Consider the following 13,585-nt stretch of genomic DNA (forward strand, 5'->3'; position numbering starts at 1 on the left):
CCAAGACATTATCTATTCATGATCTATCAATTACAGTTTGTAGTAGTTTGTTTTAACATCCCATCAAAATAATTTTAGGATACCCACTAGATTGTCAGTACACAACATTTGTTCCAGATAACCACAAAGTACCAAAGAATGACATTAATCTGAACATCAACCTTTCAAATTCTTGAACTCCGACAACAGCACCATTAATTCACTCACAAAAAACAGTCTTTACTTTACTTACTTTATAAACGTAAACACTGCTTTATTCAGCAGGTATCTTAATATGAATTCTATGCCAAGCATTACTCAGACAACCTCTTAAATTCCAGATGCCTTCAACAGAATCTGGTTGAACATTATATGACACATCAATGGCTTTACACACAATTTCTGCCTTACCACCATGGTTCTCTGGTAATGGAACAGTAGCCTCCCACAAGGTCCAGGCCCAGGTCTTGTATGGATTCTGATTAGTTGGCTCCAGTTCTGCTGTCGTCCATGTTTTCCCACCATCTGCTGAGACATCAACTCTTATAATTCCCCTTCCTCCACCACTCCAAGCATATCCCTTAACCGTCACATCTTCTGATCCAGGTTCAATTTCTGATCCATCTGCTGGTTCACAGACAGCAGACGTTACAGGCAATTGTTGAATGGCTACAGATGTATCAAAATTAACATTATGCCAATCAATAGAGGAATTAAAGCCCTTATAATCTTTTCGTTGCCAGTGACAGGTGCTCTCTTCTTTACTTAGATATATTCTATTTAACCACTTGACTTGTCTAGCCCCCACAATACCAGGAATGATCACTCTAATAGGATAGCCATGATCTCTTGGAATGTCTGCTCCATTCATCTCGTATGCAATAAGTATATCATTCTTATACTGTCTAGCAATCTCTATTGGAATTGAAGCACCATATGGAGCTCCTTCAGGACCTTTATCCATGCCTTCAAAAACTATATGATCATGGGAACATTTGTCTAAATCAATACCAGAGGCTAGAAGAACATCATTAAGGGTAGCTCCAGACCATTCTGCATTGCTGATAGCAGCGTTATTCCAATTCAACCCCTTTACTGTTTTGATCTTGGTCATTTCACTGCGTCTATTACCAGCACACTGTACAACAGATGTTGTAGATACTTTCTTAAACTTCTTTTTTAGATCATTCAATGTCAACTTCGACTTACTTTTATCACCTATTCCTATTTCTAATTTATAAGACTTAGGATCCACAACAGGAACTGGTAGATGATTCCTTACAAAAAACAGGTCATTGGGTGTCAGGAATTTCTCAGGCAAGAGAAGAGGTGGGGGTTCCGCATTAAAAGGTTTTTGGGAGCTAGGAATGAGTATAGGGTTCCTCTTAGGTTCATTGGCGTAAGGATCATTAATATTCTTGCCTTTAGATTCTGATTTCTCTTCAACAATGTTTCCAATCCTGTATTTCTCTGCAATACCAATAATTCCAGGATGTTTGTGTACTGCATACAATTCCCAATAGGGTTCCAGAGAACCACCGGCAGCCATCATGATTTTAGAACCACCAGGGTGCTGAGTAGCATACTCTGTGATATCATATACACTATTCTTATAAGTTACCCATATCCCAGTATCTTTGGTTCTATGTTTGGCCACCTCTTCTGGTGTATATGTTGGTAAATCAGATCGCATGGCACCTGGTTCCACAGTTGCAGCTGATAGATGTTCATTTTCAAATGTCCAATATAAACCACTGCCTGTAATAAAGAACAATGCAGAGAACTTAATTTAACCATTTTAAACTTTTAAATAATAAAACAAAACATCCTGTTTGTTCATAATCAAGTAACAACTGCAATTTTGACGATAGTTAAAATTTTATCAAACTTATAACAGAAAAAAAACCAAATTATTATATGTATTTAATTGGGAAGCCGAAGAACAATTTTCTTTTTATAAAAATGTTTTTCTACTAGATATATGCTTAAGAATTTGTCAGGGTTAAAAAATCAATCCTCCAAGAAAGAACTTAGAATTGACACAGAACTCACAGGTTCTAAATCCTTTTTCTATTCAAATATTAAAAATACAAAAATTTTGACAAAAATTCATTCAAATTTATAACTCTGTTTATTTCACTTAACTGTATACATAACAATTACCCATATGTCATTCAAACATGTAAAACTTCTTTATCTTTAATCTGGACTTATATTTTTACAGACCCCAGACCATTCACAAACATGACTTTAACTGTTTAACATTTTATGCAAAATTCACCAATGTGGCCTTTCCATTTGTTGTGAACTCTTTGAAAAAAATTGAGTATAAACATAACAATTGGAAAAATTACTGACATCTTTCAAAGACAAAGGAAGTTGTCAATTTCGATTCTAAAAGTAGCCTTTGACACAGACAGTTGTCCGGGTTAAGTAAGCAAAATGATATTCAGAATTTTAATCGAAATTTGTAATTGAATATTTCAATTACCTATAACACCGGCAGCAATGATATAACCAGTATATCGTGACGTGTAATCATTAGCTTCTCTTGATTTATGTTGGCTGGAAAATGAACGCTTCGTGACTGTTTCTGTGAGCTTCGTCAATGCTGCTGTATGCCCATTAATTATCTTGTCATTTCTCTTCAGAAACCTCAATCCATTTTTGGGTATCCCTTTTGCTTTCTGTAAGTTCGGTAATGCCCTTACACCAAGCATTTTCCAGTAATAGCCAGCCGCACAACTTATTTTTTCTCTGCAAATGTTTACCTTTATCTTTCCAGGACAGGTGTCAGAGGTCAGGGCTGTTTAATACAAGGTCAAGGTCGATTTGTGTTCAACAGTCGGGTTGTCTAATTAGCGCAAGATACCGTGTATAATAAAAATGGACTGCATTTAGATATAAATAGACCTAAAGTATAAATATATAACTCTGTGGCCTTAATTCTAGAAATTCTATTTATAAGTCTATGCATCACAAAATATTTTCACTGTTAAAATAGTACTCAATACAATTATAAAGCCTATATTTTCGATTTTCAACCTTCGAGAGATTTTCAACGTGCACAACCTGTAACCACCGGGCCTCAGTTCATTGACCCATCCAAACGAATAGACGCATGTTCCTTATTTGGCCTTCAAAAATCACCACATCAGTAACACTGATGATTAATTTTCACAAAGGTTTACATTCGGCTATCCTTGGAAGTTTCCGTGAAGCTGAATCTTCTGCAGAGCGTAACTTTCACGGTTATAATAGGCCATTTGAAAGGAATGTTCCGATTGAAGTTAAAGGATTTTCTGAATAGATTGTTATCTTATGCTATAATCGTGAATATTGCAGACATGGGCCCTCTTTCGAGTGATGGAGTAGAATCACGGGAGTTGTTTATTGGCTAAACAGAACCTAAAAGGCTAATTGCAACCATATTTACATAAATGGAAGTTGACATTATGGAAGCCTCTGACATTGCTATGAGCAAAAATGTCACTGCTTTCAAACTTCATTTTGCAATATTTTCAGAGATTAAGCATGGATGTGAAAATGCCACATTAGCCATAGTTTACTTGGACGACTTCTGATATTTTTTTTAGTTCTTTACCATGATTTTAGCCCACCATGTTATAGACTGTGGCCTTCATATATTCACATAAACTTGAAGCAATCTATGTATGAACTTCATTGATAAACTATTGCCGTTTGATAAGAGAGAGATAACATTGTCCGAAGTAGGTTATTAATGGGTGTATTCTTATATAGCCATTTTAGACTACATGTACAAAATCTTTCGGATTACGTCAAATACGTAATTTGTGGCACGTGCATCATTTCACGTGGCCGGAAATCCTCCCCATTCAAAACAAACCGATCTTTCAACCAACTCAAGAAATTAAACCAGGTTAGTTGGCAATTTAAATTATTTGATGTGTTTCATTGTATGTATATGCTGAAGGTCGATTGTAATTAAATTTAATCTCTTCTTCAGGAACATGTCTGGGCGGGGAAAGGGAGGTAAAATAAAGGCTAAAAGTAAAAGTAGATCGACGCGAGCAGGATTGCAATTTCCAGTAGGAAGAATTCATAGATTACTGAGAAAAGGGAATTATGCTGAAAGAGTGGGAGCGGGTGCTCCAGTTTATATGGCTGCAGTTATGGAATATTTAGCTGCTGAGGTAAGAAGTATCTTTCTCTATATACCAAAACCTTGCTGAACATAATCTGAACATAGCCTAATCATTGTCTACCATTTTGTCTGCGTTAATCTTATTATAACCTATCAATACACCATGCAGATCTTTAGTATAATCACTTCTTTGGGTTTGGTTGGTTAAGAGATTTGAGCACTTTCAATCAAGGCATTTTTCGTTGCCTTATGGTATCAGCTTTCTTACAGTAATAGCCTACACCATTACGCACATTTATATAACATTGTCTGCCACAGTCAACGGGACCTGATTTTAATTTCAGATTCTGGAATTGGCAGGGAATGCAGCTCGAGACAACAAAAAATTAAGAATCGTACCCAGACACATACAACTTGCTATAAGGAATGATGATGAACTAAACAAACTATTATCTGGTGTTACTATAGCTCAAGGTGGTGTGTTACCAAATATTCAACCAGCACTACTCCCGAAGAAAACTGGTAAAACCGGAACAACTTCCTCACAATCACAAGCGTTTTGAATCAGTGGAAACTTTGGATTATGTATCATAAATTTATAGAAAATATTTAATTATGGCTTTGAATGAAATTTGAGAGTTAAATTGAAAATGAAGTATTGACTGTACATGTATTTATTAATTTCAATGTTATTATTTTTTACTGTTTGACAGTTTTGTGTTTTGTCCAATTTACCAATATATACCACCACCCAAAACGGACGTTTGTAATGCAGTGATTTGATTGAATTGTTCGCTAGCGAATACAGCAAATCACAGCCCCTCTAATTCTAATGTGTATGCATGTTGTCGTTGCCCCTGTCCGATTTGTTCAATTATAGCCCTTGACTTGGCCTCCAAGTTTCATTTGGATAGGAGATACTTTTTGAATAGATGAAAGCTGCCGTGAAATATCCTGTTTTGTGTGCGTATAGATTTTAGGGATATTGCTTTTAAGAAACGACATAACATATATATGTTCGTTGTCTTGTATGCCCAGGAACTGTGAAGGCCAGCGTGTTCAATAGTTTAGGACAAAAGATTTATTGATTTGCCCCCGACTAAAGAGTTCAAATTAAATGTTTGAAATTTTTAATAATTGAATAATCTGTATCAAAAAATGTAAACAATCAGAATATAAGCAATAACAAATTTCCTTTAGTACAAAGTACAAAACAGGTTAATCATTTGAAACAACAAAAACCGAAACTCGGGTATAAAAAAGAACTAAATAATTACTTTGCCTTAACTACTTGTCAAGTAAAACGTATTGCACTAACATGAAGCTATTTCTATCTAATCTTGAGATATAAAATTGTTAATCCCTCGTTTCAATTTACTTTCTGCCTTTCTTTGAGACAATGAGAAAGCTTATGTACATCTAGGTCTAGTGCTGAAAAGAAGGTAGAATTATCTCATTTTCAATATGTGCTGGTTGATTTAACATACCCATCATATTTGAATAAATTAATGACATAGGTGCATCGGTATGATTTGGAGATTGGGATGGAGGAATGGTGTCGTTCATAGCGACCACTTCAGTATCAGAACGTAGTGAAGGCGCATCTATGGAACACTTGTTCCTTGAAGTAGTATCGTCGGAACATGTGCATGCCATAACTTCTTTAGACGTTTTATAAATCACACCACAACTGTAGCACTTAAAAAGGGCATCTTTCTTGTGGTTTCGACGTTTGTGACAGTCATATCCACTACGACTCTTGTATTTATGTCCACAAAATTCACACTGGTACAAAGACACTCCACGATGTGATGCTAAATGTTCTTTATAAATAGCTAGATGTTTAAAACTTTCATTACACACATTACATTTATATGGTTTCTCTCCTGAAATGTATGGGGTATGTTAAATACTTTCACAATTGCAATATCTAGACGAATTTCAGATAAATAGATTATGACTTCACTGACGCAAATCCTTACGAAATAGTACGTACAGAAGCAATAAATGTACCCGATAATCAGACCATTGAAAAGAATTTGCAACCCGGACATGCTGAATTTTGATACATTCTCTGTTTTCCTTCATTTGTTGCCATACCATTCTACTGTATAAGGATACAAAGATGTGTATATTCTATTGGGCAAGTAAATACCTGTATGATTCCTCATGTGGACAACCAGATTACCAGTCTTTCTGAACACTTGTCCACAATAAATACATTGGTAAGGTTTCTCCCCGGTATGGATTTTAATGTGAGTCTTCAAATGAGTGCCTTGTTTAAACGTTGCACCACAATAATCACATTGAAATGGTCTTTCCCCTGAAACAGTTGAGAAAATGTACACCAATAAATAGACCCTAACCACACAGCAATGAAGCAATCCCGTAAGGATGAGTAAATAAACCAAAGATTTAAGGCGTCCAAAAAAAACAAACTATTTAAGGAAATCCAAATTAACGAGTAACTAAACAAGTCTCGAATTGAAGCGATATGAGCAATTTTAAACGCAGATGACACCAAACGAATGCGTTAGGAAATGTTCTTCCAATTTGATACAATTTTTTGATATCATCCACCAGGATATCCTTTTAAATTTCAAACATAATATCGACTGCATTTGAGGCCTCACTAAACCCTGTGTCCCTGATAGCTTGTATGTAGGCATTTTAAGTAATTTCTGGTCTCCTCACCAAAACGTTTGCGATTTCAATTTTTGGAAAGAGTTTTTGAGAAATGTGGTCCAGATGATTAAGCAAAGCCTGTCTTTCAACTCAAAGTGAAAATTAAATGTACAAATTCAAACCAAATCTCTCATGCAGAGTTGTTGGTGCCAAGGGACTCCAAGTAACGACAACTCCGTATGAGAGATTGATACTTACCTGTATGAGTTCTGATGTGGTTTTTCATACAATCTGCACGAACAGATTTGGCACATATTTCACAATCAGCTCTTCTATTCCTCTTTGCCTTTATTTCGTGTTTTGTTTCATGCCACGTCAAGTGTTTCTGGTAATTATACTGAGTCTTATAATCACGTCCACATTCTTTACAAACGAATTTTGAAGGGTTGTGTGTTTTCAGATGGAGAGTTAACTGTCGTTCAGACTTCAACACCTTACCACATTCACTACAAAATATAACACTTCCACCTCCGTCATCGTAACTGCTGCTAGCATCATCATCAGACCATACATGGGAATCACCAGTAACTTGAGTTTCTCTGTTAACAGCACAATCAAGGTCATAGTCTTCTGAAGCAAGGAATTTCCCCACAAATGGCACAAGTTTTTTAGTTGGGCTCGATTTTCTATTCCGGATTCTATTACTTAATTTAGTCGGTTTAACATGCTCATTAATAGTTTTCTCTTTACGACTACTAAGTGTTTTAGTTTCAGAGTCAACTTCGATACTGGATTTTGGGCTAGACGAATTAATAGTATCTGATGTATATTGTAGGTTAGTGATCGCTTCCGCAGAATGACTTGAAATACCTCTTGTTACTTGCTTTGTGCTACAATCTGGTACAAACGCGGTAGCCAAACTCGTATTGTACATATCGACAGCGTGCTGAACAACATGTGATTTTAATGCATTCACAGAAGGTAGTTTCTCAGCACACAAAGAACAGGTGTAACTTTGATTCACATCAAGTTCATGACTTTTAATATGGGTACGTATCAAATGTTCTTTTGCAAAGTGTTTTTTGCAGATAGAACATGTAAAGCTTAGTCTTTTCTTCAAATATAAATTCTGTGAATCGAGTGCGGTACCTACTTCAACTGCAAAATCATTATCAGCATTCAAGGGAACTGTTGTATTAAGGGTGGGAACAGCCTTTTTAACAGTAACTACAATATCCTTCTTTGGAATAGCGTCGTCATCTTGCCTATGATTTCGTCTGTGAGCATCAAAGCCACTCTGGCGACTATATTCTTTGTCGCAAATGTTGCAGTGATAAAGTTTTATTTGTTTATGGTCGGCAACATGTTCAATGAGAGAACGCTTGTATCTAAATTTCTTGTTACACATGGAGCATGAGAAGGGCGTTTCTCCCGTGTGGATACGTGCATGAATTCTTAAATAACTACTGCGTGTGAATCTTTTACGGCATATAGGACAAATATATCTTTTGGGTTGATGAGTAACCTTCGTTTTGGCTTTATAATCTGAGAGACGGCTGGTACTTGGTTTATCAGTCTGATCAAATAATGTTTTGAGTGTTTTTTCTCTGGAATGTTTTTTCATGTGAATCTTGAGAGACAAAATCGACACTCGCTTATGACAAACCCTGCATTCCATTGTCTCCAAGCTTGATCTTCCTGTTGTCTTCTTGTGAGTTTCTGGTGTTGACTGTGGTGACATACTGGTAGCCAGGAGGTCAAATGAGCCATGCTTTATCGGTGACGTCTCAGAAGGAGCTAAATCAGATATGCACCTTGCCTGGCTTTCAGAATATTCATTCACAGAATCTATCAAGCTTACAAGAGATTCTTCAGATGGATCGGAAATGGAATTATAAGATTCGGATACTGGTTGGCTCGTTTTTCGAGTTAGTCGCTGAAGGAAGGAAATTGGGCGCAGTTCTGTCCTTGAAGAGCATTTCAGCTCGGACTGAAAAACAGATGTCACTGGCATAGGCCTAATTACCGACACTTGGCCTTGATTGGACGTAATCACCATTGGCATACCGGAAGTATGGGAATGTGAATCAGTTGGTAATGATAGATTAGAAGAAAGAGGCATGCAAATATCATCATTTCCAGGGTAAATATTGTTTGGAGTAGAACACGCTCCTGAAATATTTGACACATTTTCGTGGTTGCTAGTTTTGGCATATTTATTTGTCTTCAGTTCACTACAACTCACTTCGAGCGCATTATCGAACCTGTGGTCTACAAAATCATGGATTTCAATGTTTTGGGTGATCGAATCATTCAAATGGTTCTTATTCGGTTTCAGAAAAGTGTATTTCACATTCTCTGTTAATGTGGAACCTTCATGTTCCATTTCACAAACATCCTCGGGTGGTTGCGCAGAATAATGTCCGCTGTGCCGATTGATCTTGTAAGGACTGACACTGGCCAACTCTAAGGCTTTCTGCACAAGGTCATGAGCTCTGACATCTTCAATATTAAAATAAACAGGAGAGCCTTCTATGGGTGGACATGCAGTCGATCCACACCCAACCTGTGAATGCACATATGAGGATTTAGGAGAACCAACATTTTGATCCATGATGACTCTAATGAGCAAGATAAAATAAGTCCATGTTCATATCTGAAAACAAAACAGTACAATTTTGAGTTCCTATTAGGCCTACCTTTCGAATTGAATTTTTCTGGTTAGGCTGCTTTATTTGAATTTCAGATTCAAAATAGTCTTAGAATGACTTCACATCTTTTTCATGAGATGCACGTGCGTGCTTTTCATTCGTACAAAAAGGAAGGGGAAAACTTGACACATTCTGCGTAACAGCTGAACAAACTGGAAATATTTGCTTAAAATGTGATAATAAAAATTAATGGGCGATTACAAGTCTTAGCAAATGCACGATGTACGAAATTGTGTCTTGAATCTATCCAAATAGTTTGTTCGGGGGTTTCGGACTAGCCTACAAGAAAGAGCACGCGGTTTGCTGACACGTCATTCTAAAAATAAATCTCAAGTCGATTGATTCATTTTACAAAATACGACTTTACTTTTCAAAAATAAGAAATTAAGTTCATTGCTCAATTGGAGTAAATAGTAAAGTGTTTACCTATTAGCTTAACTTATCCAAAACTTGCAGACGAACTTCCAACATGTCGCCCAAACTTAGTATGAAGTCGAGGTTACTATCAGGTGCGTCTAATATTCGGAATAGTCTCAGATAAATTGCTCATAACATAATGATATATGATACCTGTCTTGACTATAAGAAATTTAAAAAAAATATATACAAAAACAACTTGGAAAAGGAACCCATTATTGGAATGGAAATTGACAAACTCTGAAGAACCTGTCAGTAAAATGACTCCTGTCATAGCTCCTTGTGCTCAAATTTCTAAATCAAGCTGAAAATACAGAACAAATTTTGTCCTCCTTCAGGGTGTAGATCGATGTATTTAATTTGCCATGAAATTGAAAATATATTATCAACAACCAAACCAACAACACCGAATCATCCAATTTGATCCAATCCAATTACCAACTACTACGACTACCAACAACTACCTAGTTTGCGATATCAGCATCCACTGGAAGCGAACGTTAACTCGTCATCTACCTACCTACCTGAAGATATATTGATAACATGCACATTGGACAATTTGGGAGAGGGGGGGGGGGCGAGTTTAAATGCCAGAGAATGATAAAAAACAAAACATAATTTGAAATTTAGAAAGTGAGTTGACACAATCCCCAGTTTTTAAAATTCTCATTTTGGTAAATACAAATATTAAATGCTAGCAAATATTTCACTTTTTATCATAATATGTTACGACAAGAGAAAAACATAAATATTGGATTAAATAAATGATGCATATAAGAGTCTACAAATCTGCTCAATCTGAGCAATACATAATATTTAAAATTTCTGTTTAAAGGCAACGTAATCGAGGCATGGGTGGAACTGGGCCTAATTCTGTGTTGAAGTCATCTTTTACAATGTACGCTGGTTGTCTGAGGCAATTACTATGGTATTTCGCCAGGATCATATGTGTTCGCTCTGGAGCCATCCGCATCACGTCATCATCTGGTAGGAAAGGCTGAAATTTACTCATTTCTCTTCGGGCTTTGTCAGACAGTGGTATTTTCCAGAAATCTACTAAAGAAGCAAGGTTAAGTTGCGAAACTTCGGAGAGTAAAGTATACCACAGATCAATTTGGTCATTCTCTTTGTTTGGATAAGACGAAGGATTCATTCTTCCGTATCTCCTGAAGACCTCTTTAAATACACCCCAGCCTAAATGATGTGCTATCTGCGCATAAATAAAAAGAGCAATACCAGGGTCTGACTTCCAATGAGAGTAGTTTTGGTCGTTGTGATATAGGTATCTCTTGGCATTGCTCATTTGGTTTTGTAACCATTCGTGTACAATTGGTCTTTTACCTATCAATGTATCCATAGCATGGAGAGTGAAAATATTAACAGTGACTTCTGTCGTTCCTGGAAATGTCCAAACACCTTCCTGCATGTTATGCCCAAACTCGTGAAATACTCCCCATGAACCTTTTGTGTTTAAATTATGTGAATTAAGAAGAAAAAATTCATGAGAAGGATTTGCAACATCTAGATGAGTAACAACTGGGTATCCACTATGCATGTAACCAGCTGATGGCTGGACATCTGTAACCAGCCATTGCTTTCTGTGGTTTCGAATATCAATTCCTTTCAGATGAAAATGTGCTTTAAGAACTTCATCCCATTTCTTCATGACTGAAACTGGTCCGTCTAAGTTCCTTATACTTTTAGATGGCAGTGTTATTATAAGGAACTCGCTGCAGATATCGGCCCACAGACCTGGTGCTTGTCGTCTTCCATTCCATTGCTCTATTGTCGTTGGTAAAGTTAAGTCAAATAATGGCGCCTGTATCACATTATCTAGTTGTACAGTGATTGACTGTTGATTACTTGGACTTGTAAAATACACCAATCCACCAAACGTCGCCTTTACAATAGTACACTGCTCGTTTAATGGCTTACAACATACAACATTCGGCCATCGTTTCAGTTCTGATTGTCCAGACAAGCAATCTGAGTGAGCTCCAATCTGAACTGTCCAACCTTTACCATTCTGAGACAAGACGGAAACTGCTAAAGAATCACCAGCCTGAACATAATAACCCGTTGGGTGGACATCCTCTTGGTAGGATGATAAAGTCAAAGTAACAGAAGTCTTTGATGGTGTACTTTCAAAATCACCAGGAAAATTAGCAATACCAGGTAAAATTTGATTGACTTTTCCCATCTTATTCAGCGTCTCACAGAGACCAATCAAAGCCTTTCCTTCAGACGATTTCACAGGACAATGCTCAGAAGGAACATAATCGATGTCAGTCGATTCCAAAACTCCAGACAATTTACTCAATTTTCCTGAAAACATGTGCAACTTCTTATCTGTCAGTTCCGAAAGAAGTTGAAGCGATTCTCCAACTTGTGACAAGGCACGGGCGTCACCTATACTAGCGTCAACGGCTCGTCCAAGATGGCATTGCTCAGAAGAACAGCACGATTGAACATCTAATCCATCTGCTGGTATCTCAACGTATCGTTTGGTATACCCTATGCCAACAGCATCTAAAACCGGATCGAATGGTTGATCATCAAACGATTTTCCTTTATGGCCCATTAGCCAGCCCCATGGACACATCGTGTGTACAAAAGCGCCCCCAGAAATAACGAAATTAAGAACTTCATCATTTGTAAACGATACATTGTTTTGTCCTGACCAAACAAGAATCGTTCCATTTTTTGGATTTAACGGTCTTTTACGAGAGTCTGCATAAATTACTTCTGGATTATTTGCACGAGTTAACCAGTTTCTCATGTTACGATGAAGAGTTTGTAGGTTTCCATCTGAATGTTGACCATTAAATTGTGCTAAATACCCTTCATGAGCAACAACCATAACTCTCCCCTCGCCCAATTCAGCTGCAGCTATCCAGACGTCAATGGGGTTCGTACCAGAGAGAATGGCCCGACAAGAATCTCCAAATACTACAAGACTTCCAGGAACAGCGCCAGTATGTGGAATTTTGGACACTCCTCGCAATATTTCTTGTCGCCATTGATCTGCGCTCCGATCATTAATTTGACAACTCAATGCTGGTTGTGATGCTTGATTCAACTTCTTATATTGAATATTTGAAGGCACAAGATGGGCAATTGGAAGACCTTCTTCAGGAAGAAATACTGCTGCATTATTGTAAGAAATGCCGATATTATCCAAAAAATGTTTAAATGGCATATCATTCAGAGACTTATCGGGACGTAGTTGCAGCCAGCCCCAAGCACACGCACAATGAACAACACTGCCTCCACCGTGAACGTACTGAAGAAGATCGTCTGATGAGACTTGTGTATCATCTGCTCCATTCCAAATTAAGATCTTGAATCGTGGGAGTGAGTTCCTAGACACATGTGGATTGCCCAGAATTCCAATTTCTCGGTTGTTATTAAATTGACCTCGTGTAAGCCATAATTTTATGTTCAAGTGTAGTTGTGCAAGAACTTCTTTGCTATTTACCTTGGTGAAATCAGTAAGGTAACCTTCATGACCAACTACTAGTACCCGCCCTCTTCCAATCTCGACGGCTGCTACCCATATTTCACTGTTTGGTCCTGGTATTATGGAATAAGCTTGTGGGTTTCGGATTGTTAATGTTGCCGGTACTGCTCCAGTATTTGGTATTACCTCTACTCCTGCTAAAAGTTCTGCTTGCCATTGATTGACATTTGACATCCTGAAAAGACAATGCAATTCTATGTATGTGGT

The 13,585-nt window shown here is 37.2% G+C and overlaps 4 protein-coding genes across 4 annotated transcripts; 1 reads left to right on the forward strand and 3 right to left on the reverse strand.

Moving 5' to 3' along the window:
• Positions 1-253: 253 nt before the first annotated feature.
• LOTGIDRAFT_125904 (hypothetical protein) lies at positions 254-1,672 on the reverse strand (the record flags this gene model as incomplete). The annotated part of the gene is made up of 2 exons (XM_009062622.1): positions 254-874; positions 956-1,672. 2 exons carry the CDS (start codon positions 1,670-1,672, stop codon positions 254-256), a joined length of 1,338 nt encoding a protein of 445 aa, XP_009060870.1.
• Positions 1,673-3,830: 2,158 nt separating this feature from the next.
• LOTGIDRAFT_219188 (hypothetical protein) lies at positions 3,831-4,862 on the forward strand. The gene is made up of 3 exons (XM_009062623.1): positions 3,831-3,880; positions 3,968-4,154; positions 4,450-4,862. The coding sequence occupies exons 2-3, from the start codon at positions 3,972-3,974 to the stop codon at positions 4,666-4,668; spliced, it is 402 nt and encodes a 133-aa protein (XP_009060871.1). The 5' UTR covers positions 3,831-3,880; positions 3,968-3,971; the 3' UTR covers positions 4,669-4,862.
• A 938-nt stretch (positions 4,863-5,800) lies between these two features.
• Positions 5,801-8,240, reverse strand: LOTGIDRAFT_73324 (hypothetical protein; the record flags this gene model as incomplete). The annotated part of the gene is made up of 5 exons (XM_009062551.1): positions 5,801-5,991; positions 6,261-6,428; positions 6,989-7,251; positions 7,663-7,879; positions 8,027-8,240. Coding segments are annotated over 5 exons (1,053 nt in total), but the record flags the coding sequence as incomplete, so codon positions are not given.
• A 2,447-nt stretch (positions 8,241-10,687) lies between these two features.
• Positions 10,688-13,552, reverse strand: LOTGIDRAFT_165593 (hypothetical protein; the record flags this gene model as incomplete). The annotated part of the gene is made up of 1 exon (XM_009062624.1): positions 10,688-13,552. One exon carries the CDS (start codon positions 13,550-13,552, stop codon positions 10,688-10,690), a length of 2,865 nt encoding a protein of 954 aa, XP_009060872.1.
• Between the last annotated feature and the right edge of the window lie 33 nt (positions 13,553-13,585).

The sequence above is a fragment of the Lottia gigantea genome, assembly GCF_000327385.1.
Source record: "Lottia gigantea unplaced genomic scaffold LOTGIsca_52, whole genome shotgun sequence".
NCBI classification, from domain to species: Eukaryota; Metazoa; Mollusca; class Gastropoda; family Lottiidae; genus Lottia; species Lottia gigantea.

Coding starts and splice junctions, on each gene's coding strand:
- LOTGIDRAFT_219188 (XM_009062623.1), top strand. CDS start 3,972: ATGTCTGGGCGGGGAAAGGGAGGTAAAATAAAGGCTAAAAGTAAAAGT. Junction 4,155..4,449: donor TGGAATATTTAGCTGCTGAG/GTAAGAAGTATC, acceptor TTTTAATTTCAG/ATTCTGGAATTGGCAGGGAA.